General features: G+C 54.8%; 4 protein-coding genes across 4 annotated transcripts; 1 reads left to right on the top strand and 3 right to left on the bottom strand.

Annotated features, from left to right (window-relative positions):
* Positions 1-1,490: 1,490 nt before the first annotated feature.
* On the bottom strand, positions 1,491-3,959 carry ColSpa_10956 (ATP-dependent 6-phosphofructokinase 1; the record flags this gene model as incomplete). Its single annotated transcript, XM_049277168.1, has 3 exons — positions 1,491-2,663; positions 2,718-3,182; positions 3,237-3,959. 3 exons carry the CDS (start codon positions 3,957-3,959, stop codon positions 1,491-1,493), a joined length of 2,361 nt encoding a protein of 786 aa, XP_049133125.1.
* Positions 3,960-6,269: 2,310 nt separating this feature from the next.
* Positions 6,270-8,358, top strand: ColSpa_10955 (mediator of RNA polymerase II transcription subunit 17; the record flags this gene model as incomplete). Its single annotated transcript, XM_049277167.1, has 3 exons — positions 6,270-6,551; positions 6,592-7,000; positions 7,055-8,358. 3 exons carry the CDS (start codon positions 6,270-6,272, stop codon positions 8,356-8,358), a joined length of 1,995 nt encoding a protein of 664 aa, XP_049133124.1.
* A 5,098-nt stretch (positions 8,359-13,456) lies between these two features.
* On the bottom strand, positions 13,457-13,903 carry ColSpa_10954 (uncharacterized protein; the record flags this gene model as incomplete). The annotated part of the gene is made up of 2 exons (XM_049277166.1): positions 13,457-13,536; positions 13,567-13,903. 2 exons carry the CDS (start codon positions 13,901-13,903, stop codon positions 13,457-13,459), a joined length of 417 nt encoding a protein of 138 aa, XP_049133123.1.
* Positions 13,904-16,070: 2,167 nt separating this feature from the next.
* On the bottom strand, positions 16,071-23,654 carry ColSpa_10953 (reducing polyketide synthase PKS1; the record flags this gene model as incomplete). The annotated part of the gene is given in 10 exon segments (XM_049277165.1): positions 16,071-16,175; positions 16,188-16,904; positions 16,985-17,595; positions 17,649-20,548; positions 20,603-22,110; positions 22,156-22,800; positions 22,848-23,050; positions 23,101-23,166; positions 23,218-23,305; positions 23,484-23,654. 10 exon segments carry the CDS (start codon positions 23,652-23,654, stop codon positions 16,071-16,073), a joined length of 7,014 nt encoding a protein of 2,337 aa, XP_049133122.1.
* Between the last annotated feature and the right edge of the window lie 1,557 nt (positions 23,655-25,211).

The following is a 25,211-nucleotide window of genomic DNA, read 5'->3' as shown; positions in this document are numbered from 1 at the left end:
ACTTGGACTTTAGCAGACCTACTACCGGTATGTCTGCTTAGCTGGGGGCCAGTGCAAGACCTTCCATAAAGGATAAACGATCTTCTCCAGCCCTCGAGGCGAACAGAGGACATCGGTTGCCCATACGAGAAGCATAAGGCTTTCTCAGCCGAACGGTTGAGTAATCGGCGGCCCCCAACCTCGATTCCTTCCAGCCGCGTCGTGTCTGCGGCCCCCCCCCCCCCCCGTGGTCCAGGTAGACACGCCATCTACGTTCAATTTCTTCGGCCCTCCTCTGACCCTTCCACGACCCGGTGACCGGAGCCTCGACGGGCCTCGTGCTGTGTACTCTTCGGTGGAAGTCCCGTCAGCCGCAGATCGCCAAGGGGGGGTGCGGTCGTCGAGTCGCATCGACACCTCACACACGCTCTTCTTACATCAGCACAGCGCAGCACTCGAAGCCCCGACCAGCCAAGGCAACGTTGGTTGGTTGCCTGGTCTTCGGCACTTTTTCCCTTCCGTCTACCCTCCCCCTTTTTTTCTTTCTTTCCTTGTCTTTTTCGTGGTTCGATCTTTGTGAGCTCGGCTCTCAGTGGCCTGTCAGCGAGCGTCTCTGCGAATCGCGGCACGCCCCAATGCAACAAGCAGCCACCTGCGGCGCGCCCTACCTGAACTACGAACGTGAGCAGGTGCAGGTAGATAGGCTATGCCGACGGACGATCCGACAGCAACGTCCAAAGCCCGATCCCCGAGAACACCACCCAGACCTCGGGGCAGAGAGCCAGATTTCACCAATCCTCCGGGTCGGGAGGGTGACATGAGATGAACCGGCTTGCAAAGTTTCCCGCGGGAACCGGGGGTTTGATGTTCTTGTCAATGACTAGATCGCATGGGATGAACGAAGCCCCCAAGGCCCGTTCGGATTAATGGGCCTGTTGATTTTAACGTTGTGTGTCTGGGTCTGGGTCTGGGTGTGTGTGTGTGTGTGTGTGAACTACTGCAGTCATTTGACTGCCCACCTCCCCCACCCCGGCGCGTTGGCAGCAAACGGCCTCCGCGCCGGGAACCCATCGTGGCTTGGACCGTAGCTCCCAAGGGGCGGAGATGTCCCAGGGCGGGTTGATGTCAAGCATCAAGGTCATGACATGGCCCTGTCCAGATTGCACATGGTGGTGAGGCTAGACCGGGACAGCCCTGACTCAGTAGGCCCTTGACGAGACATGCGCCATGTCATGCTTACACGGTATGGAATCAAGGTAAGGGAAATGAGTGTGCAAAGGGTCCATTGCAAAGGACTGCCGCAATGGCCAGCCGTTCGTGCTCGTCGTCTAATAGAAAATGTATTCGTTGATCAAGTTCCCTAGGTAATCAAAGCCAAACCCCGACGCGCCCGTCCCCTGCTGAATCAAGTAGCACCCGTTGCTTCCCCGTGTTTTTTTATTCCTCCTGTATTAGAACTCGCCTGCTTCATGCTTTGTGTGTGTGTGTGTGTGTGTGTGTGTGTATCCGTATCAGTCATCGAGGCCTCTCTTGACGTCCTTGGCCTTCAGGCCGGTGAGGCTCTGCTCCGGCTTGTTGTGGGCGGGCCTGCCCGAGAGCATGTTGACCACGTCGCCCATGTGCGCCCAGTGGACGTTCTTGGGTCGGCGGTTCTTCCAGTCCGTCTCATGGTCCTCAAGGTCCAGAATGGGCGTGAAGGTAACCTGAGCACCCTTGATGCCAATGACGGAGGCGCTCATGGGATCCCTCTTACACCTGTTATGCGACTTGGGCCGGAACTCCTCGAGGTGCTGCATGCACTTGATGGCCAGCCTGACGGCGCGGCATCTGTCCATGGGAGAGGGGACACCGCCCTGCTGGACGTGGCCGGGGATGCTGTCGCGGGACTCGAACCGGCCGCGCGCCTCCTTGCGGATGATGTCTGCGATGAGCTTGGCGTTGAAGACATCGTCGGCCTTCTCGTTGATGAGGATCAGACGACCAGACGACGACTGTCCCTTGTCCTTGGCGAAGACCTCGCGAAGGTGGCGGACGTCGGCAGCCAACATCTCGAGGTCCATGCCCTCCTCTGGCGTGTAGATGGCGCTCGCGCCGACACTGAGGCCGGCCAGAGTCGCGACGTAACCAGACTTTCCACCCTGGGTCTCGACGACGAACACACGACGGCGAGTGGCCGAAGCCGACTGCTTAATCTTGTCGCAGTACTGGACAAGCTCGTTCAAGCAGGTGTCGGAGCCGAGCGAGTACTCTGATCCGGGAACGTTGTTGGAAATCGTGGCCGGCAAGAGAACCATGGGGATGCACAGCGAAGGGTACAGCTCTCTCGCCTTCCGCAGCTGCGAAACCGCGTGGAATGCCTCAAAACCACCAATCAGAAACAGGCCGTCGAACTCGTACTTCTCCACGAGGTTGGCAATGAGCTCCATGCCAGACTCGGAGGGAAGCTCTCGGTTAGTGCCAATCTCGGATCCTCCCTTGCTAGCCCAGCTGTCAACTTCCAGCCAGTCGAAAGGCCGCACCGCGCCGACGGGCTTGTCGCCGTGGTGTCTCGCAAATCCGGCAAAACCGTTGTGAATAGCGACGGGCTCGTGGCCGCGCGAGAGACAGTAGGCGACACCCGCTCGCACAGCGGCGTTCATGCCACCGGCGGGCGCGCCGACATTGATAAAACCAATCTTCATTCTCTGTCAAGGTGTTAGTCTAACATGTTTCTTGAGTTTGAGTTTGGGATGACGAACCTCCTTCTCGGGCAGATGGTGGTCGTCCACTCTGACGTTCGTGGTCATCATGTAAGAGCTGAACATCTCGGCGAACTCCGTGTCACGGAGAGACATTGCCTTCTCAAAGTTCTTCTCGTCGACGGCCTTTGCGACCTCCTTGGTGTCCTTGACGGCTTGCATGAGCGGTCTGCGGCAGATCTGATTCTCAGTGATGGCGATGAAGCAGGTCTCGGTCTCAGGGGTAGCTTCGAGGACGGCCTTAACGGCCTCAACACCTTGCAGCGTAGCCAACATCCTGTCGTAGGCCACAGCGGTACCGCCTCGCTGAACGTGACCGAGAGTGGTGATACGGGTGTCCAGAGCAAGCCCGTTCTTATCGGCGAGCAGGTCCTTGACCATGTCGGAGCTGATCTTCTTGCCGTTGCTGTCGTGGGCGCCCTCGGCGATGATCACAATGGTCTTGCGCTTTCCGAAGCTTCGGTGCTAGGGCGTGTTAGCTTCCAAAATGGCCAGTGGAACCAGGTTTCGGCTGCTTACTCTCTTCACGATCTCACACATTTCCTGCTCCCAGTTCTCCTCCCTAGGCTTCTCGGGGATGAAGATGAAGTCGGCACCCGTCGCAACACCAGCCATGAGGGCCAGCCAGCCGCAATGGCGTCCCATGACCTCGATAACGAAAGCTCTTGAGTGGGAAGAGGCGGTGGCCTCGATATAGTCGACCATCTCGCAGATACGCTCGAGGGCGGAGTAGCAGCCAATGGTGGCATCGGTGCCGGACATGTCATTGTCGATGGAGCCGACCAAGCCGACAATGTTGAGGTGCCTGTAGGGGTCGACCTGCTCCTTCTTGAGCTGGCCGGAGGAGACGAGCTCGTCGATCAGAGAGGGCCACTCGGCGCGGAACTTGTCGGCACCAGTCAGGGAACCATCACCACCGCAGATGATGAGGGCGTCGATGCCGTGGAGGATCATGTTCTTGGCGGCGGTCAATCGGCCGGGACGTTCGTAGAAGGCCATGCAGCGGCGGGTTCCGATCAGAGTACCGCCCTGTCCGAGGTAGTTGCGCACATCCCCCCATGATGCCTTGCGGATCTGGTCGCCGCCCACTACCAAGCCCTCGTATCCGTCGTAGATGCAGTAGGGCTCGCATCCCATGTGAATGGCGGTCCGGACCACAGCGCGCACGACGCCATTCATGCCCGGGGAGTCACCTCCCGAGGTCATGATGGCGATCTTCTTCTTAGCAGCGGTGGGAGCCATGGTTGCGGCGTAGGATGGTGGTGGTGGTGGTGGTGTTGTTCGCGGGTTGTCGGGGTCTCGGAGTCAGTGGGGGAAGGGAGACGGGAGGCCCTTTACAGGTGGAGGGTCAGTCGGCGCGGCGGCGTTGGGAGGAGGGGGGACTATTCTATGGAAACGGTCGCAATATGTTCAAGGGATGATCGTACGGGTCAACTGGCCGTGCGCGCGTAATCAGGGGTATAGGCGAAGAGGAAGGGAGAGGAAGAGGGAAAAGATCATGAAGTTCCAGTCAAGACCAGGCCAGCGCCAAGGGCTTGGGAGCTGCGGAGTGGTTGGAAGCTTGGGCTTGAGACTTGGAATAGATCGAAGGGGAAGCTGCGAGACACACTTGGCCGGGCTTGGGCTTGGGCTTTGGCTTTGGAGGGCAAGGTAGGAGGGGCACACGCCGCAGAAAATGGCTGTCCCAGATAATTATAGCGCGACTTGTTTGATGGCGGGGAACCAGTTTGCTGGTGCTGGTGCTGGTGCCACTTTCCAGCACGGCACCTCAAAAAAACAGCAAGAAAAAAAAAGCACCTCACCACCCGCCGGACCCCTCCTCCCAACAGAGTGTGACGTGGGTTGAGGGACGGAGGGGAGGGACACTGGATGGGAGCTCTTATCGCTTATCGTGGCGCGGGGGAGCTCCGGCCAAGGCCAAGCCCAGCAGAAGGGCCGCAAAGGCCGTAGAGCGTCGTCACAGAGCAGGACCCGGCGTCGCAGGGAGCCTATGGAAACCGTTCACGTTGCTAAATCAGGTACGATGCGACGGTCTGACTGGCCAGCCCGGTTACAGTGGGTTTGTCTTCAGCTGGGAGGTCTGCGAGCCCGTCCGTCATGTGCTGCAGAAGGATCTCCAACCCAACACCCGGCAGCCCTGGTACAGTTGGAGTTCATCTGTGAGTGCCTGGAGGGCTGCTTTCATCGCTCATTTGCTGCTGGTAAGTGACAAAAAAAAACTAAAACTACAGGCGCACCAAACCACACCAATATACGCCAGAATGTGTCAAGTCATTTCGAGTCACACCCATTGGTGAGGGAAATATCGCCCGGCGCCTGGGTACTGGAGAAATAGCGAGAAAAAAAAACACACAAAAAAACGGGCAGTCGAGGTCTCCGGTCACCGGTGAGGGGTTTAAACACCAACAGCAAGGTTCCAGTCCGTCGGCCTCTTCCATCTCGGGCTTATTCTGGGCTGCTTCCACCCAAACCCACTCCAATTGCCAGGTCCAGACTTGCACCAACCTCGAGGTGCCCCTCCACCAAACTCCATTGCGGGGCTGGCCGACGGCCGGTGCCCGGGCCCTTGAGGTGCAAAAGATCAGGCAATGCTGGTTAACTGCATGCCGTGGGCCTTTTCTGAAGGCGGCTCCGCGACGTGTCGAGGGATATCCACGCCTGTCTTCCACGATCGCTGGCGGCCTAAACCTAGGTAGTCTATCAGAGTCAACAACAATCCAGCAGGTCTGGCTTTAAACGCTCTTGCATTCCGTCCCAAACGCAGCACATCCCTCATTCAACTGCTCTGCCGGTCGAGAAGTGGCGCGTGAAGCTGCCCGAATTCCCCTCGCTACCGAATGATCAACCCACCTCCAGCGAATAAGCTAGTGACTCGTGAGAGACGGTGGAGGACCAGCCTTTCACAGGGATGCAGGGATGTCCCTCCGAAGTTACGGCGACGATAGACTGACCTCAGTCTTGACATCAAGTCACAAGTCGTCCGACAACTCTTCTCTTCCATACCGGTGCAACCAGACATCGCGACATCACCATATGATGGAGGCGGTCGTTGCTGTGTTTCGGCCTTACTTTTTGGCGGTCCCGCCGATGCATCACATATGCCGGCGTCGATATCACCGCCGGGGCTAAGGGTGACTTAAAGGGCATCTGAGTTGTGACTTTTTTAAGATCCATGCAATCCGAGATGGTGTCTCGTGTTGTCCGCTGGTCAACTATCAAGGTTACTATCCATGGCTTGGCTTTCTTACCGTCACGGTGGCCGTGATGTTCACCGGTGACCCTCGGTGTGCTCCTTGCCGACCGGGTAAGCCCGCCCGGTCATTGGCTACTTGTGCGGTGGAGCTTAGACCATGCATGCTTGTCGCTCCAGCCAATCCGTAGCTCCTTCTCTCATTCACGTCCAGCCTTGCCTAGCAGCCTCACCACTTTTCGTGATACAGACTTCCGTCCAGAACATGCTAATCCTCTACGTGCGCCAATCCTGACCAACCGAACGTCGCGAAAACAATCGAGTCAGCACGACGTGACCGCGCGAGCGAGAAACTGCTCACCATGGCGTCGGGCAGCTCGATGCCCTTTTCTTCCCTGCATCCCGTCCCGACAGGCGGTCGCAAGCCCAAGAGCCTCGGCGAGTTCATCGCACGCGTACAATCCGAGCGCGGCTTCCGGAACGTTACCGAAGAGAGCCTTAAAGAGGAGGTCGAGAACAAGAAGAATGGCGAAGCAGAAGTGAAGGAGGAAGACACGGCGATGAGCGATGGCGACGACGACAACGACGAGGAGCCACCAGATGCTGGCGCGGCGCGAATGGAGGTGCTAAGGAACATCGAGTCGGTTTGCCGGGCATTTCATTTCGCGGAGCAATCACTGACAGTGGAATACTAGTGTTGCGCAAAACGCTGCCTTCATGACCCTCAACTTCATCTCCTTACTACTCTCCAAAGAAAGTCCCGCCCAGGCGGGCGTCACCCTCTCCCAAGCATTGCGCGACTGGACCGGCATCGGCACCCTCGGTATCGCGAAGCGCGAAGATAACGAAGAGCAGAAGCAAAGAGACTCCGAGCGCGCAAAGGACAACCGTGATGTGTCTCTAGGCTGGGCGTTGCTCGACATCGAGACGACAAAGGGGTCAGCGGACAAGGCAGCGAGCCATCTGAGCAAAGAGGTGGAACGCGAAGCGAAGTACTGGGATGAGGTGCTGGCGGTGCACCAGGCTGGATGGTCTATGTGCCGACTGCCGGCGGAACGACATACTCTTGGAGTGAGATTTGGGTTCTCAGAAGGTTAGCGTTCCACCCCTTCTTCCTCCAGCAGAACGACGTTGCTAACCCTCTTAGCTTCACCCGAGTTCAGGAACAGCAGTCTTGCGCCCCTGAGACGCGGTGACGATGGCACAGCATTGTTGCAGCATGGCAGGGTCGGAGCTGGTTCCCAACGTCTCTCCATTACCGTGAGCAGATCGGGCGAGACCACCGGTCGTCTAGCCATTGGGTCTTCTGTACCGGACTCGGCTCTTCTGCCAGACCGTGTTCTCGAAGCCCGAAACACCATCTTCGCGCAAGAGCTCTGGCATGAGCTGCATCGTGAAGCTCATTCTCTGGCCTCTTATGGAGTACGCGCAAATAACGACTCCATCAACTTCAACCCTACTTCAGGCCCAAGCCTGACACTAGAGCTCGAGACGCTCGACGATAGCGCCCCTACCGTGAGCGCATCTGCCGACAACGTACTTGCGGAGGCGACACACCTCGGCCTCCATATCCTCCTCAGCCATGCCCACCGTCTGAACGAGCTTCAGCGCTTACGACCAACCCCTCCTCATCAGCGGCGCAACCAAGCGCAAAACCAGTACCACCTTTTCAGGCCCATCATCGCCAAAATACTGTACGATCGCTCAGTAGAGCAGGTCACCAGCTTCGCCGGTGATCTCACCCGCGTCCTACGACGTGCCGGCGTTCACGCCGCTTCCTTCACTCTGAACACTCCGCAGTTCCCGACGGCCGAACTGAAAAACACCTCTGGCGGCGCCTCCAACCGTCCTAACGCTTCGCAAGCGCTCACTAGCATGCTCACATCACCAGCAGACTTCCAAGTCGAGCTGACCCTTACTCCGACGTCTCGCCTCCAAATCCGCGGCCGCACATTCCTCCTCCCCCTGACGACAACTCAATTCCAGCTCCAACTCCTTCCTAGCCTCGCCGAGCCTACCGACGCAGAGCCCGCCCCAAGCACTCTTCAGGTCTCCTACCCCCCTTCCCGCGAATCCTATCCCAACTTCTCCTCCGTCCAGCTCTACCTCGCTAGTGCCGCAGCGCACGCCCTGACCGACTTCGCCATGTCCTTCATCCCTCTTCCCCCCTCCCAACCCTCGGAACCCGCTCGTGCGGAATGGACCAAATCCGTCCGCGGTACCGCCATTCGCGACATCGACACGGAGACGCGCGAGATCCGCTTCGACATCCTCAACAACGACCCCGAGAGCCGCCTGACGCTCCAGATCGGCGCCGCCTGGCGCGCGGGGGACAAGCCCCTCGTCAAGCGCTGGGCCTGGCCGGCCGTCGGCGAGAATGCCGGAAAGTCGGCCACCCAGCCGCACGTTAGCGATATCGTCGCCGCCGTTGTCCAGTCAAAGGAGATCTAGGAGACCATGAGACAGCGACGATTTGCGGACGAACCACTGGCGCACAGCAACCTCTCTCCCCGGCCTTTTAACAGCTCCCGTCTTGGACCACGCACGCCCAATCCCAGCTGACGGGTGGGCCGGCTCCGACGATCAGAGAACCCTCCGCGGGTGGCGGATGAAGAAGCTGCGCGGTTAATTGAGCAAACCGAGGAAGGCATCCCGCATCGACGTGTGCTCGGTGCCAGCGGGCATCCTGAAGGCGACGAGGACGCGGCCCATCTCTGCCTCTTTCACGTAGATCACTCCAACAAGTGCAATGTAGTTTGATGGACCCTTCGAATTATCGAAGCGCATTGGGGAATAGGGCTGGGCTAGGTAGCACTTGATTGTTCGGGCTTCTCTGGCAATGGCGGCCGGTCATGAGCCGCCACAAAATAAAAATCCCATTTCCAGCGAGTGTGCAAGTACGTACTCTGGTTTTGAGACATCGCAACGACTATGATGACCTGGCACTTTTGTCGGCTTGTTAGTCTGCCGTCCTCCATTCAAATCAAGCACTGCTCGTTTTCTGCATTGAGATGCCTGCTAGGCGCATCACATGTCTGTCAAGGAATGACACGCGGGTAGGCACAAGCTTTGACGAGCAAGTTTATGATGATCTCTATCGGATCTAGCCACTACCGAATCCCTGTGACCGAATCTCGCATGCCACAAAGGCTACGCTTCCGTCCCTAACATAACCTGACCATAAACCTCGGACGCCTCAATGGGGTTCCGCTAACAAATGAGAAAGAAGAGAAAAGAGGAAGAGGAGGGTGACACGGAAGTGGGCACAATCGATTTGCCCTGCAACGTCTCCCCCCCTCAGTGCGGCTGTGAAGCGCGTCTTGTGTATCGTGAGTTCTCGCTTTCCCAACCCCTGGTCCTTCTAATGATGCCGATGAATGAAAAAAAAGCCAATCTCTAAGCAAGCCGCAATGCCTCCCCGGCACTTTCTCATAAAACATAGTCTCTTTTCATTTTTCAGGGCTGAAAGTATCCGGTGCCAAGAGGTCGAAGACAAATGCCTTCCGGACTAGACCCAGATTGTCGTAAATTGTAGTGAGCTTGGTGAACAAAAGCCTTACAAGTTATCAGATCGAATGGATCATGAATGGAATATCGCTCAGAGGTTGAACAAGAATCGGAGCTCCGTCAAGCTAAGACCAGCCAACTTGGCGCCCTCGCGCTCATCCAAGGCAGCATCGACTGTTGCCCTCTTCTTCTCCTGAAGCTGGACAATGCGATCCTCCACCGTCTCTTGGGTCAGGATGCGGTAGACCTTCACCGGCTTCTGCTGGCCGATACGGTGAGCTCGGTCCACAGCCTGCATCTCAATGTACGGGTTCCAGAAGGGGTCCATGATGATGACTCGCGAGGCTGAGACGAGGTTGAGACCGGCATTGCCGGCGCGCAGAGATACCATCATGACCTTCATGCTCGGGTCTGTTGAAAAGGTGAAGGCAGTGTCGTCTCGCTGTGCCATCGTCATCTCACCCGTGTAGCGGCAGTGCTTCATGTTCATGCCCTCCTTCTTGATTGCGACCTGCAAAAGATCCAGAAGCATGGTCCACTGGGAGAAAATGATGGTCTTCTCGCCGGTTTCCTGGATCTTGCGAAGAAGATCCATACAGGCTCTGGTCTTGGACGAAGTGAGCCAATGGTGGCTAAGGTACTTGGTGTAGTCTCTCCAGGCGGCGGCGTTCTTCTTTGCGTCTTTTCGAAGGGACTGCAGCATAGATCCCTTGATCTTCTTCAGTCTCTTCTTGGACGCCTTGCTTGGGGAGATTATCGCCTTCTTCTTTCCCTTTTTCTTCTGCTTCTTCTTGGGTGTCATGGGCTTCGGCTCCGGAGGGACAGGCGATTCGTCCTCGTCATCACTAATATCAGCGTAAACGTCAGGGACGACAAAGTCCTTGAGGTTGCCCTGCTTATCGACATCGTCTGCATCGGCTTCATCATCGTCGTCTTCATCCTTCTCGTCATCGCTACTCCATATGGAACCATCCGACTCTTCGTCCTCAGAGCTTCCGCTGATCTCTTCCGGCATGTGGACCTTTTTGAATGCGGCATAGGTGATGATATTCGCCGGGTTCAGCGGGCCTCTGCAGACAGCGCACTTGATCTGGCCTTCGTCCTCACCATTTCTAATGTTTTCACGCTTGGCATTGTCAACGTGCTGCTTCAGGCAGCCGGCACATAGCTCATGGCCACAAGGAAGTGGAATGGTTGGATCGGGCATCATGTCGTAACAGATGGGGCACTCGAAACCTTCGTTGATAGCGTCGGCACTCTCGAGGGCGCGGGATTTCTCGGTGAGTCGTTGGATGACAGTCAAAGACAGAGACTTAACACGATCAATCATGGCGTCGTCCACTTCAGGGACTGCATCGTCCGCCTCCAGCAACAAGTGCGGGTGACAACAAGTCTGGCGCAGGCGGAGCAACAGTACCAAAACGTGAGAGTAATGCTTGCCGAGGGTGCCTTTTCGAAGGTACTTGTTGATCTGAACCTGCGACTTGGTCTCCAGATCTGTGTAGAACTTGCGCTCGTCCTCATCCAATTCTGCGTAAACCACTTCTTCAGTCTTCTCGGGAAGCTGCAAGATGGGCTTGCCATCAATCTGTGAGGTTTTTGTCCGACGCAACAATGTCGCCTTGAGAAGGACTTGCAAGTTCTTCATTGCCTGAGATTTCGGGTCTCCTCTTTTTCCGAAGAGCACGCCAAAAGCGCTGCGGAACTTAGACCAGTCGCTGTATGGCTTGATCTTCAGATATCTGTAGAGCGAGTACAGCTCATCGACGCCGTTCATCATCGGAGTTCCAGAAAGGCACCAACGATATTGACTCATTAGATCAGCGGCTGCCAAAGCTGCCTGTGATTTATGGTTCTTGATCTGTTGGCTCTCGTCAAGAACCACACGGTAGAACATCGAGTAGTCAGGATGGAATAGAGAAACCGAGTTGGCCAGGTTTTGGTCTGTTTTGGAGGCTACCGATCGCGTGCCTTGGTTCTTTTTGTAACTCGCCAACTTCTTGCGGTCAGAAACAAGGGTACCGTACGTTGTCAATACGACATCGTACTTCATCAACTCCTGGGCCTTGATCTTCTGTGTGTTGTGGTAAATGAACACCGACAAGACGTGTTCTGTCTTGACCTTCTTCTTGATCTCATCCTCCCACTGCCGAATCAGGGAGAGAGGAGCCACGATCAGAGTTGTCTGGGAGGCTTGTTAGCATACGAATATGTTTTAGATTCTGTAGACTCACCTTGCGTCCAGGTGTGGATGATTTGTTTGACACAATCAGCGACAGAACGGAGATTGTCTTTCCCAAGCCCATGTCGTCGGCCAGAATGCCTCCCTTATTGGTTCCTGATTCCTGACGCTTCATCCAGGTCAAGGCCACTCTCTGATGAGCATAGAGGGGATACCTCATGGCCTCGGGCGTTCCGTCACGGTCTTCCTCTGGAATTTCCATGCCTGCGTGGACATTGCGCAGAAGTGCCTCGACCTCTTCTCTAGACTTACGAGGATCATCGTTAATATCCTGCATGATTGAGACAACACGAGCATCCAGGGGTTTCCAGATCCATCCGTGAGGTCCATGAAGTTGAGATTGTTAGCCCTGCTGATCACGTCGGCGGTACTGAGGGAAGATCGGTTGGCGGGATAGTACGCATTGGGGTAAACGTTGGAGTTGTACATCTGGCTCGCTGGCATAAACGATGTGAAAGGGTTGTCATCGTCGACGAAAGATCCAGGCATCCGTGGGATGAAGTCAGCGCCGGGAGTCGAAGCCATACTTGACCTCGAAGAAGAATACGATTGGTCTCGTGGGTCATTGAAATTCCAGTGGGATAGACCGTTAGAGAATCCAGAACCAAGTGAGCCGTTCACGCCCGACTGTGGCGCCGTTGAGGCGGGCCTAGAAGCGTAGGGCATGGATTGGCGGGCCATCAAAGCAGCTCTATTGCCTCGTGCCATCGCCTCTCTCTGTCTCGAACGCGAGATTGATGTGTTGATATCATCATCGTCCCTGCAGCAACTGTTAGTTCCGACGAGCCGGCAACAAGAACGCCACAAATGATCGCCCAGTTTGGAGGGTCGAGATTGTAGGTGTAAAAACTGCACTTACCCAGTAAGGTCAATGACCTCAGTCGACACATCTTGAGTGCGTTGAGACTTGTTTCGGCCGGGACTGGAGTGGCCGAAAGACTCTGAGGCAGTTCCGAAAGATCTCTTGTTGTTGAAGGGGACATTCGACCAACCTCACCGAAGACCGGCGCCCCTCGAGGATTACTCATGAAGGTGGACGAACCAGAATAGCTTGGAGCCACGTTGTCCATGGTGTTGGGCATCGCTGGGGTTCCTTGTGAAAACCCAGAGCTCTGAGGGCCTGTTGCTGTCCTGTATGGCACCGCGGCTGGAAAGAGTTAGTCTCAAATCATGCGTAAGATGAAAACTGAATTCCGGGCAACCCGGAGATCAAATCAGACAGGGGGCAGGTGCGATAGGCGCAAGGTTGCTTGTAAATGATCTGAAGGAGAGAAATGTTGGTCGGATTGTCTGAAGGAGAGATACGATCGTGATAGACGGCTGAGAGAGTATGGATGATGTCGGGACGAGATGACAAGACCGAACCGAGTTTAGGAGGCTGAACCCGGCGAGGGTGATAAAGGAAGAAAAGAACGGTCCAGGTGAAGGCAGAAGTTCCTCCGTCAGGAGGGCAAAGTGAAAACTAGGCAGACAAGGCAAGAACGAGACGTGACATTGCGGTATGGTAGGCACGGCGACCAGAGAGCTGCCTATGCCGGAGACTTGGGAAGAAGCTCCAAACATAGACAGCGACACCGCCGCTGCTTCCTAGTACAGTCTGTCGGGGGTCGCAGGCTCCAAACGAGAATGCGAAGATTGAGGCAAACCAGCCGGATCAACGCCGGCCTTCTCATGGAATCGCACTAAGACGTGCGGTGTTGAAGGGAACGAGGGTTCGTCCCGACCGGAGCAGAACCCTCAAAATGAGAGGGCCAGTGTCCCAGACATGTCCATCGCTCGACTGCTGCACATCTCACTGCTTCACTCGAAGAGCTTGAGGCCAAGACCGAGACCAGGGCGGCCCGTGAATGCAACAGCATCAGTCCTCCGGGGAATTGGTACTATCGCATCAGAACAAAAAACCCACATACCTGTTCCCCAGCGGTTCCGTGCCTCCCACATGTTCCTGTCCTCGCCGGAAGCAGCGTCTCTGGCCGATTGACGTTCGGCGTTCCTCGCTGCCTGAATTCGCTGCTCCAAACGGCGCTTCTGGCGCCTCTTGTCCTCAATCGTCTTGTTCACGGCTTCGAGGTCGCGCACGGCGTTCCTTCTCTCGTTGGAGTAGTCTTCTGGGTTGGGTGCGGTTTCGTAAGACTCGACGATAACGTGCTTCAGATCTCGGTCGCCTTCGAGCTCAAGCAGCTCGTCAGCGAGTGTTGCGAGAGCCTCCTTATCCCGGAGGTGGGGGCTGGCCGGGTCGTCGTCCATCGTGACGGGTGCGCAAGGTGGGTGCTGCGCCCGCGGCGGTGGCTAGGTAATGTGTGTCCCGTTCGCTCTCTCAAATGAGGCGACCTGCAGGTGTAGAGTTCGAAGAGTGAGTGGCGCGGTGCTGCAACATTTGTTGGCTGTCGGTGGACAGTGAGGTTGCGCTGCAGCAGGCTGTCGGATATGGGACCTCGATCGAGTGGAAGTACCTAGGTTGCTGCGCATGGAAATCGCGACCGACCGGGTTGCGATGGAAATGGAAAGAGGGAGATGGCCCCGGGGTGAAAGAGCGACGAAAAGGCCGGAGTCAAAGGAGGGCCGCTGGCCGTTGCAGGCTTCGTCGAATCGCTGGATGTGGTGGATGAGAATGGTTTCGGTCGGCAAACCGAGAACTTGCACATCTTCTTCTTCGCCGCGGTCGGGGCCAGTCGGTACCGTCAAGGTAGAAACGTGCTGGTGGACGTAAATATCCTTATCTTATCGCAGCTTCCCTGCTGGTGTTTGATGTCATGTCGGCCACGGGGAAAAAAGCGCGACGCGTTAATTGGAGCGCGCACTTTACTACCCGGTCGTCCGGTACCGTGGCAACTATTGAACAAATTTTACAGTGTACTTGCCTCCTGTGACTGCCCGCCCTCATGTGGTATACTCTGGTAGGCTGCCTGCGTTGCTCGGAGAAATCATCCCAGTCTGTCCCAGACCCCAACGCAGGCGCTTGCCCGTTCCTGGCCTAGTGAGGCTGCTTTTCGCATTTTTGCCATCCTGCGCATTCTCAGAATTGCATCTGTCATTCTCGGTGTCGCTGTCATCATGCTCCGCCTTGCCCCGTCCTTCCCGTCCCTTGTTGCCCAGCATCTCAATGACCAGTGGCAAAATAAGGCAGCCTATCACATACTGCATGTTACCTCGTCCCTTTTGACCTGGTATCGAAAGGACCTCGTCTCACCAGGCTTCCTTGCTTTGAGTCCATTCAACGATGGCTCCGTCCTCGTAGAACACTGTTTTGTCTGAGATTGAGTCATACTCTTGATTCACAGCTCACATTACATTTCAAATCATCAGTTTAGAGCCCACTGACAATGCCTGGTCGACGCGGATACCTGCCGACTGCTCCAGTCCGCACCCAAGTCTGCTTGGTGTTACAGGCCACAAGCTCCTGCTCTCGGTGCCAAAGTGAGTCGAGTGAGGCTGTGGCGCAGGCTCCGCCATTCGATTCGTAGCATCTCATGTTGCTGTCGCATTACTAGTTCAGGGGTCACGCTGTTTGCTCATGTCACTAGCCTGTATGCTTCCGCCAAGAAATCCTTGGCAGGTAAAGTATTCGCTTAAAGACTGCCCTGACATTCGTCGTATACCTTTAGCTCAAGCAGCACACGCTTTCTTCCAGCCTGACGTTCACGTGTGGTCTCAGCTCCTAACTTGAAAGCTCTCGAGGGATTCGTTAATTGCTTCTTGTCACATTCAGTCTGGGCCGTACACCTCTTCATCGAAACAATTGGTCAAAAACCCCCCGGCCTGGAGAGCAGCCAATGCCAGGCAACGAAATCTTCGTGAGAGGGTTTGCGTGGTTTTGGTTGCAACAGAGAATGCCCTCTACGAATCATCTTGGCATTCGAAGTGAGTGTCAAGGTCATTAGTTCTAAGTCACATCGTGATATGTGCAAAGCCTCCTGCTGCCTTGCGTGAAGCTTGCTCGTCACGCTAGCAGTCGTCATCGTCCCAACGACCGAAAAACTTCACCTTTATGATGCACCACAGTCCCTGCTATCCTGAGAACCGTTTATCACCAGCTCCCCACACATCGTCCCCTTTGACTGCAAGCCCATATTCCTCACATCTGTTGTTGCCGTTGAGGATTGACTTCATCGGAGGAGCCTACTGGTATAGTAATACGACTATCCTGAAAACATAGCAAGGCAAAAATTTTGCGCTGCATACATAGACTGGGACTGCCAACAAGGCCCTTGTGTCACGAGAAAACTGGCCCCATTGCAACTACAACCTCACAACACGGCAAAGACCAGGATGAAAGTCTAACGCGATATTTTGTAAGTCAAACATACATAGCAGACCGACTATGGTCCACCTCTCCTCTGTCCGTGGCCACGACGCCCCTTATAACGTCTGAGAGGCATCTCATCTCAAACGCAAAGCCGCACGCTCTTCCCCGCTACCATTTTCCTCTGCCGGCAACCATATCAGCCAATCCACGAACTGATGTTTCCCCCAAGATCTCGAAGACGGAAACATCGACGCCCCCAGCGTTGCGGAAGATCTAGTTCCGAACGCCAACAGCTACGAGGGAGTCGACGCCATACGCGCTAGGCGCCCGCTCCGGATCGATCTCCTCCGGCAGGAGAGTCATCGCCTTGGCCATCAGCTGAACCAGGCCGGTACATATGATTGCTACGGCTGCCTCTGAGCCGGAGCACATGGCAAGCATCTTCTTGACGTCCGTCTCGCTCGGGACGCCGCCACTACCGGAAGCCTCTTCGGGGGAGGTGATCGGCATGTCGACGGTGTTCATGTACGAATACATGGCTGAACGCGACCAGAATGGGTCGCCGGGGTTATTTTGGCGGATGAGGCCGCCGGTGCCGACGCCGGAGACAATTTGTGCGGGCGTGGCAACGCCGGAGGCGATCTCACCCGTGATGGCTCGCTCGACCATTGTGAGAAAGTCTTGGTGACGGATTCCGTAGAACCCAGCACCCCGGAGCTTCCCGAGAGTGTCTTCGTCTTCTACTAGCATGCCTGCCTCGAGGACAGGGCCGAGGTCGAGGGAGACGGCGCGGGGCAGGGACCGGGCTAAAGCATCCTGGACAGCGTTGGCGGCGGCGTAGTTGGCCTGGCCACGGTTGCCGATGACTCCCGAAGCACTCGACAGGAAGAGGAACCAAGGGCCAGAGGGGCCGAACACGTCTGCAAGATTGGCGGCGCCAACTGCCTTAGGGGCGAAGGCGGCGGCCCAGTCGGCGTGCGACATCTTCTCGAAGAGGGCATCCTGCATTGTTTGTCAGCATCGTCCAGTACACCAGTTGGAAGATGGTGGAGTGGCACGAAAGGGAAGGAATGACGGCATACCTTGATGACAGCAGCGCACTGAACAACACCAGAGACCTTGCCTAGGGCGGGAATGAGGCTCTCGAGCGCCTTGCGGTCTGTGATATCTACCGCGATTGCCTTGACATCAACCCTATGGAGACTCTTGAGGAAGGTTTTGGCGTCGGCACTACCGCCAGATCTCGACAGAAACACCAGTTTCTTCGCGCCATTGTCGACAAGAAGCTTCGCGATGCTTCTTCCTAGACCTCCGAGGCCGCCTGCAAGGACATAAGTTCCCTCAGGATCAATGGCCTCAGCGAGAGGCTTCGTCTGCATCTGTCGGGCCACACGAACGAGAGAATCTTGGTTCGCCTCCAAGATCGTCAGGCCGTGGTACGGCTCTCTCTCGATCTGCTTGAGCGCCCCCTCCAACGTCGACATGGGAAACCGATGGACTGGTTGACACTGCAGGCTGGAGCTCTTGCGTAAGTAGTCGAAGGCGAAGCGGTCCACCAGGCTGAACAGATCCTTTATGAGTTCGGGATCCTCCTTTACAAGGAGATCGAGGTCGAGCTTGACATATGTCGTAGTAGTGATCGGGACATTAGCGGTTCCTCCGGTCTTGTCGGCGAGCTGGATAACGCAGCCGGCTAGGAATGATTAGCGCTGTACAAAAGTCTAAAACACACAAAAATTCACTTACATGGCTTGACACACTTGAAACTGGCAGCAGTGTGCTCTTGGGTGGGGTTGTAAAGAACGTCAACCTTTCCGAACTTTAGGACATCGGCCACGAAGGAGTCTCCGTTGGCGTCGAGAATGTGGCTCTCTGGGAGATGGTGGACAGTAATCAGAGTCGCTTGCTGGGCTTTCGAATCCTCGCCAATGACCGTCGCAAAAACCTCGGCGCCGATGAGGGTGGCAACACGAATGGCAGCTTGACCGTACGAGCTGGCGCCAGCTTGGATGAACACCTTCTTCTTCTGCGTGAGGCGACCTACGGTGCACAACGAATAGTATGCGGCGATGAGAGCACTGGGCGTGTACTGGCAGCACTCGACAGGCGGCGGCGCAGGCTTGACGAAGCCTTGGTCGATACGGTGGACGGTCTTGAAAGCCCCAGGGACGATGGCCAGGACTTGCTCGCCGCAGCGGACATCTTTCACCCTGGATCCGATGTTTTTGACAATGCCCACAACATCAAGGCCAAGTCTGTCACCGGAGGTTCTTCCCATTGCGGTGTGCAGGTCGTTAAGGTGCAAGGCGGCACTGAGGGTCTGAATCTCGACCTCGTAGGGGCCAAGCTGAGACGCATGTGAGAATTTGACAAACTGGAAGTTCTCGTTGGCGATTCCCGTCTTGGAGATGATCATCTCATATTCGGCTTGGGCCGCTGAATTGTTGAAGATAGGCTGCTGAACGATCTCGACGCGCGAATCGCTCTCGATCATCTTGTTCAGCTCCTTCAGGGGCATCAGTCTCGGAATGTAGAGCTGCCCTCCCTCTTCCGCATATTCTGCTTCGACAGATCCATTCAGCATTGAGTTGAAAACCCACTCGACGGTCTTCAGCAGGGTGCGCGAAGCGAGTGAAGTGCTCTCGTCCAAGTCGAGAGTGACAATAGTCTTCTGCGGGTCTTCGGATAGAATTGTGCGTACAAGCGCAGTGATCGGAGCGTTTCGAGGGTTGGTAGGACGTCGGTTCGCACCTCGGGTAATCCATAAGAGACTTTTGGCTAGGTCTTGCAAGCTGTGGAAGTGACGGAATTGCTCTTCTGTCCATTCATAGACGAAGCTGTCGCAGACCTCAAGAAGGGCGATACAAGCCTTACCATTGGGGTCGGATTCGTGCAAGGTGCCGATACTCACTTCGAAGTCCTTTTTCAATAGAAATTCACCAAGGGACTTAGCAAACCCATCCATGACGGGATCGAATGCGTCAGGTAGAATGATGAGAACCTGAGGCGATAAAGCAGGATTGAGCTTATCAGCAAAGAAACTAGCCTCAAAGTGCTGATCCATCATGTCGTAGTGAATGATGTTTTCAGGCTCTTTATCAAAATACAACCGGAGAGGGGCAGGGTTATCCAATGCCAGCTGAGTCTCGATCATCGAGTCGGTGCTAGTTGGTGTCATGGTCGGCGAGACCTCGTTTAGAATGACACCTTCAGGCAGCAGGAACTGGTTAACGTCATTGTCGTCAATGTCCGAGTTTCGAGCGATGATGATGAGGTTGTACCGAGCAGAGTGATCTCTGACAGCTGGCCAGTTGCGATGTTCCAGCAAGTTGGCTGTCGGTGACTTCTCATAAGCCTTCTGGACAGCAGACAGAATGTTTGGGTCGGTGACTGTGTACCGAGACAAATTCGGGACAGCACCATCAGAGAGGGCACCTAATACTGACTGAGCGAGCTGCGTACTGCCACCACATTGAAGGACAGCCAAGGACGGATGCTTGTGAGCCATCAGCGAGAGCGTGTCAGAAAAGTCCCCAGTCGCTTTTGTAGTGTAGTCCTCCTTCCAGACGATCTCGGAGCAGAGATTTCGATGGTTCGGGATGAAGCCACCATCTTCAATCGATGGGGTTGAAAGAGCCTTGAAATTCAATCCATCAACAACAACAGCTGGCGCATCCCAGCTGCTTCCGTCAGATGCCATGACAATAGAGCCCATTGCACCGCTGAGGCCATGTCTCTCAGCTGCAGCAAAGCCTGTGAAGTTGTGGCCGGCACCGTGAGGGATCTTTGCAGAGACGAAGATACTCTCGATTGACGACGGAACCATTGGCTTGCTGTCGATGGCGAAGAGGGTCTGGAACATTGCGTCCAGGGTCGCGGGGTGAATGACGTGAGGGTACTCAAAGTTGGCAGGCATCTTGGACTTCGTATCAGGGATGCGGACTCTGCTGATGCAGGTGTTTTGGTGAGTTGAGATGGAGACCACATTTTGGAAGCATGGGCCATAATTGAGACCAACAACATCCAGTAGTTCGTAGAGTTGTCGAGGCGGGAGTGACTTGCCGCAGAGAGCTTGAATTTGGGCGTACCTCTGGGCATGTTCGCTGGTAACGGGAAGAGCTCCAGTCCGTCTTCGGATTTTGATACTGCCGTCGGCGTGTCGGATCCAAGGACCATCTCCTGGTTTCGAGTAGATCACAAATTCCCATTGCGGGTCAGCATCTGCCTTTGTGGGAATCTGCTTCAAGTTAAGCGAGTACTCGAGACCATAGGCCGAAGAGGGAACGATCATTGCTTTCTCGATTCGCAGGCTGGTGAGATGAAAGCCCAGAACGTCTGTCATGTTGCACGACAGCTGACTCGCGGCTTCGAGAGCCATAGTGACCATGCCGGCTGCTGGATACACAATGGTTTTCTGGACCCGATGGTCCTGGATCCAGGGATTCTCGGAAATACGGAAGAATCCTCTCCATCGAGGCTCAAAGGTGGTAGCGTCTGGAGAAGGAGACCCGATCAGATCCTGACGGCCAAAGTTCCGAAAACGATGCTCAGTGCACGTGTGGGACTCATGCCAGAACACCTTCGAGTGGTTCCAGGGGTAAGACGGCAGGTTGACCAGCGTTTTGTAAGTTTGTGCATCAGCACCCCTAGAACAAATTGTTAGCACGATCTTGATGAAGATGAAAGAGAAGACTACTTACTTGGAGTAAACCTTGAGCATGTCGACCGGGTGACCTCGGGCCCATATCTCGCCAATAGCCTGAAGCATGGTGACTGCAGAGTCCTTGTCGCGTCGAATAAGCGGTAAATAGGTCAGTTGAAACCCGGCACTGTGCTCATACATGGTCTCTGCGAGTGCTGATTCGAGAGTTGCGTGGGGGCTCAATTCAATCAGAACGTCTGGTCGACCATCGCATTCCATCATGGCCTTGACGGCGAGGACGAACTGGACCGGAGAGACCAGGTTCTCCACCCAGTACGACGGACCAAGTCGGTCGTGCGCGAGCATCCGTCCATGAACAGATGAGAAGAAGGGGATGTTCTCGGAGGCGTCGTTCGGGAGGATTGTTTGAATGTAGGTTTTGTAGCTACCCTCAATCAACTTCATGTGCCTCGAGTGGTACGCAACGTCGACATCCAAAACCTTGCATAGGATTTGGCGAGACTTGAGCTCGTCTCGCATTCGGAAAACGTCATGACGATTTCCGGAGATGGTGACTGAGTTAGGGCTATTGACGCATGCAATCTGGAGATCGCTGTCTTCACCGCGGTTCTTAAGGTACTCGCTGGCCTCAGATCTTGTCATTCTGACAGCGCACATTGCACCTTTGAGATACGGGGCAACGGCTGCGAGAAGAGAAGTGCTCTGGCCACGATAGTACGCAAGCGCCCAAGCTGCCTCGCGGGTAATGGCAGTCGACGCGTACGCAGCTGCGATCTCTCCTGATGAATGCCCGACGACGCTGCTTGGAATGATGTTGCAAGATCGCAGCAAGTCAACGAGCGCCACCTGAACTGCGGTTGTTGACGGCTGCGAGATCTGAGGATTTTGAAGGCGCGATTCTGTCTTGGCCTTCATGATCTCTTCGACGAGATCAAACTCACTGCCAAGCATGTTGAGGTATTGGGAGGCTGCCGTTATACTGCTTTTGAAAGCACCATAACGCATGAGCTCGAACCCCATCTGAGCCCATTGAGCGCCCTGGCCACAGAAGACGAAGCCAATGTTCGGCTTGCTATCACGACTGGACCGAAGGAAGCTCATCTCGTCCTTTTGTTGCAGCTTCGAGATAAGATCTGCGACAGATTTTGCCACAGCAAAGCCTTTCCATTCCATGGTAGAACGACGGAATCCTAGGGTATACGCGTAGTTGTCAGCGTCAGTTTCGGTCATGTCGGCAAGGCCCGTGATGTGGCCGAGGTGTGCGTCCATCAGGCGAGAAACACCCTTGCGCTCGTTAGAAGAGAACACAAAGAGCTTAGGGTGTGAGAAGGGCCTGTGGTCCCCAGAGGCGACTTTCAGCTGAGGAGACTGGGTGCTGTCTTGAACGGAGTTGTGGTTGGCTGCGATGCCGCGCTCTGAAAGATACGAAGCAGTATCGTCGAGAACAGTGTGCGCATTTGTGCCTCCGAAGCCGAAGCAGTTGACGCTGATTCTTCGAAGACCATCGACCGGCCACTCTGTCAGGTCTGTCGGCACCTGATAGAACTGTCAATTCTGGTTGTACAAATCAGCAGTCCTTCTGTGACTTACTTTCACTCTCCAGTTCTTGAAATCAATGTTGGGATTGCCCAGCTCAAAGTTGATGTTCGGCGGGATCCGACCCTTTTCGACGGTAAGGACGCCCTTGATCAACCCTGCGACTCCAGCTGCACCCTCAAGATGGCCAATGTTCGTCTTGACTGAGCCTACAAAAACCGGCTTCTCAGTTGCCCTTCCATCACCGAGTGTCTCGGAAATGGCTTTGAGCTCCCGGAAGTCACCGGCCTGGGTCCCGGTGCCGTGGCACTCAACGAAAGCGGTTTGCTTCATGTCCAGGTTATGCTTGGAGTAAAGGGAGCGGATGTTAGCTACCTGGGCTTCCTTGCTTGGAAGTGTAATGCCTTGTTGAACCGTTAGTGTCAGTGAGCTGGGCACTTTTGGTGTGAGGAGCTCACCAGTCGTCAGGCCGTCTTGGTTCACATGGGTACCACGAATGACAGCTCGAATGGTGTCATTGTCTCGGACTGCATCCGACAGCTTTTTGAGAACAACAAAACCGATACCTTCGCCGCGACCATAGCCATTGGCACGGGCATCAAAGGCAAAGCACTTGCCGTCCGGGCTGAGGAAGTTGAGTGCTGTCATGGGCATCATAGTGTTGGGTGTAAAGATGAGGCCGGCTCCAGCAGCAAGAGCCTGTAGAAGTTAGTACCAGGAAAGAGCAACGTAACAGATTGTCTCACTAGAGAACAGTCGCCAGCTCTAAGAGCTTGAGCGGCTAGATGAACTGCCACGAGGCTTCCGCTGCAGCCGGTGTCGATCGTCATGCTCGGTCCCTTGAAGTCGTACGTATAGGACACGCGGTTTGACATGATGGCGTTACCAGTGCCTGTAGCGGCATACTGGGGCTGCCAGTCCATATCGCGCAGACAGATCTGCTCGTAATCTGGCTTGTTTTAGCAGGGGAAATGAGATCGCAGCAAAGGCTAGACTGACCTTTCACAAAGGAGCCGACATAGACGGCCGTGGGACTGCCTCTAAGATCTTCCATGCGAAGACCAGCTGCCTAAAGTCAGAACAAACAGGTTCAGTAAGATAAGGATAAACACATACCATTCTCAAGTGCCTCATAGGATACCTCCAGCAGGAAGCGCTGTTGAGGGTCAATGGCCTTGGCGTCCTCGGCCATGACGGAGAAAAACTAAAAGACCTGAAGTCAGATGAGGCTTTTGTATCAAAAGAACGTGTCGTCTACTTACGGAGGCATCGAAAGCTGCAATATTGTCTTTGATGAAGTGAGCACCTCGAAAGGAGATCTAAAGGCAACAAATCAGCTCGGAAAATCGACAAAAAAGTTGATGGATGGGATGAAGACATACGCTGCCCTGACGGTCACCGCTAGGATGATAGTATCCGTCTATGTTGAGACGGTCCTTTGGGAATTCAGACCACGCCGATTCTTTCTGAATCATCATCTCCCATAGCTGTTCTGGTGAGGTCGCTTTGCCAGGAAAGCGGCAGGCCATGCCGATGATGGCGATGTCCTCCATCTTGACAGCCTTGGTGTGAGAAAGAACGGTCGCCGAATTTTACCTCAACGGCGTGTCTTCGAAGGAGAAGGAAGAGATGGGTGACGTGACAGCGAGTAGGAGGAGGATTGAAGTTTTCGTTTAAGGACAAAGAATGAGGATGCGGTCTTCTGTGCGCAAAGTTGATCGTGATGGTGAGAAGAAGAGGAGACCAAGAAGTTGAGGTGCAGGAAGGTAGTTGGGGAGGGTTTGAAAAGTAGAAGAGGAAGAAGTGGGAGCTAGTTGGCTAAAATTTCTTTCAATGGGATATGTGAAGGTGAAGGTTGAAGTAGCACCCTAATGTCCCGGGGTGAAATGAAGTCAAGGTGAAGTGAATGAAGTCGTGTCGTTGTTGACGCTTGAGGCAACTGCGAAGTGAGTGCCCACTTCTTTCACTCGTATACGGGAACGGGAGAATGCGGCATCAAGCAGAGCTTTGCTTTGGCGGTCAGCATCAGATTCTGTATTTGATAAATGGACTCTGGGGTGAGGTGATGGTCAGCGTGGCTGCACGAAGAATGTTTATTGTACAAGTTGAAGCTTCAATGTCTGTGATGATGGACCTATTTACGTTGCAAGATCGGGAACGTGGCCCAGAAGACATCGGGCCTTTGGCAATTCCCAGCATAGCCCCTTGCCGTATTCTCCATATTAGAGGACCTTTTTTGCAGGGAAACAGCTCAAGAAATTCAACGGCTTCATGAATAAGGCCGACGAGCATAGCTACAAATGGTCTTGAAAACGGGAGGAAGGCAATCACTCGATTCTTGAAATAGAACAGCCTGAGGCGCAGCCAACTTTGGCATGCAATCAGCCAGTTAGTCAACATAATGATCCTTGAAATTCTGTCGCTATGGCTAAGGACAGTGCTGTACGTTCCCTCAGCTAAAGTTCAATTGAATTGCTCCCTTATTGATGGGCAGCATAGTTCTTCGGCGCCATCTTACAACCGTCAGCTGCAAACGGAAGCTACGAAAAACATCTACTTCTCAAGTTTCTTCTTGACAGGTTTGAAAAGGACAACTCTAATCTATGGCATAACCACGGCGCTCTCATGGTTGCAGAAATTGTGAACAGTCAGTCATGTGACGGTGGATGGGACGTCTTGATACAAAGCCTATCTAGGTGGTATCCGATTCAGCGCCAGTGATGACGATTTTCGTCCATTGTTGGCACGACTTCTGGTTCCAAATCGCGATTTACTCAAGATCTGACGGATGGTTTCACGGTATGACTTAGACTACTTGACCATAAGCACAAGGAAGTGCCGTCCATCTCTTACACCCGTCTCTTCGTGGCAGCGTTCGGTCCAAGAGTCGGCCTAAGCAATCAATCGTCTCACAGTCTCAGGTAAATTAGGATTTGGGAGAGGGAAACCGGAGAACTGGACTTGGACTTGGTATATCAGGTCGTATGATGTGATTTTTGATGGAATGGGCTTCGGCACACCATGATGGAGTAGGTTTCCGGGGTTGCCCGGCCTTCTGTTGGATAGTAATGTTGACGTGTTGAACAAGGTTAGAGGCATTGGATGTATCA

This window comes from Colletotrichum spaethianum, assembly GCF_022836535.1.
Source record: "Colletotrichum spaethianum MAFF 239500 DNA, contig40, whole genome shotgun sequence".
Taxonomy (NCBI): domain Eukaryota; kingdom Fungi; phylum Ascomycota; class Sordariomycetes; order Glomerellales; family Glomerellaceae; genus Colletotrichum; species Colletotrichum spaethianum.
Note: the sequence above shows the minus strand (reverse complement) of the source record. Positions and strands in the feature narration are given on the sequence as shown.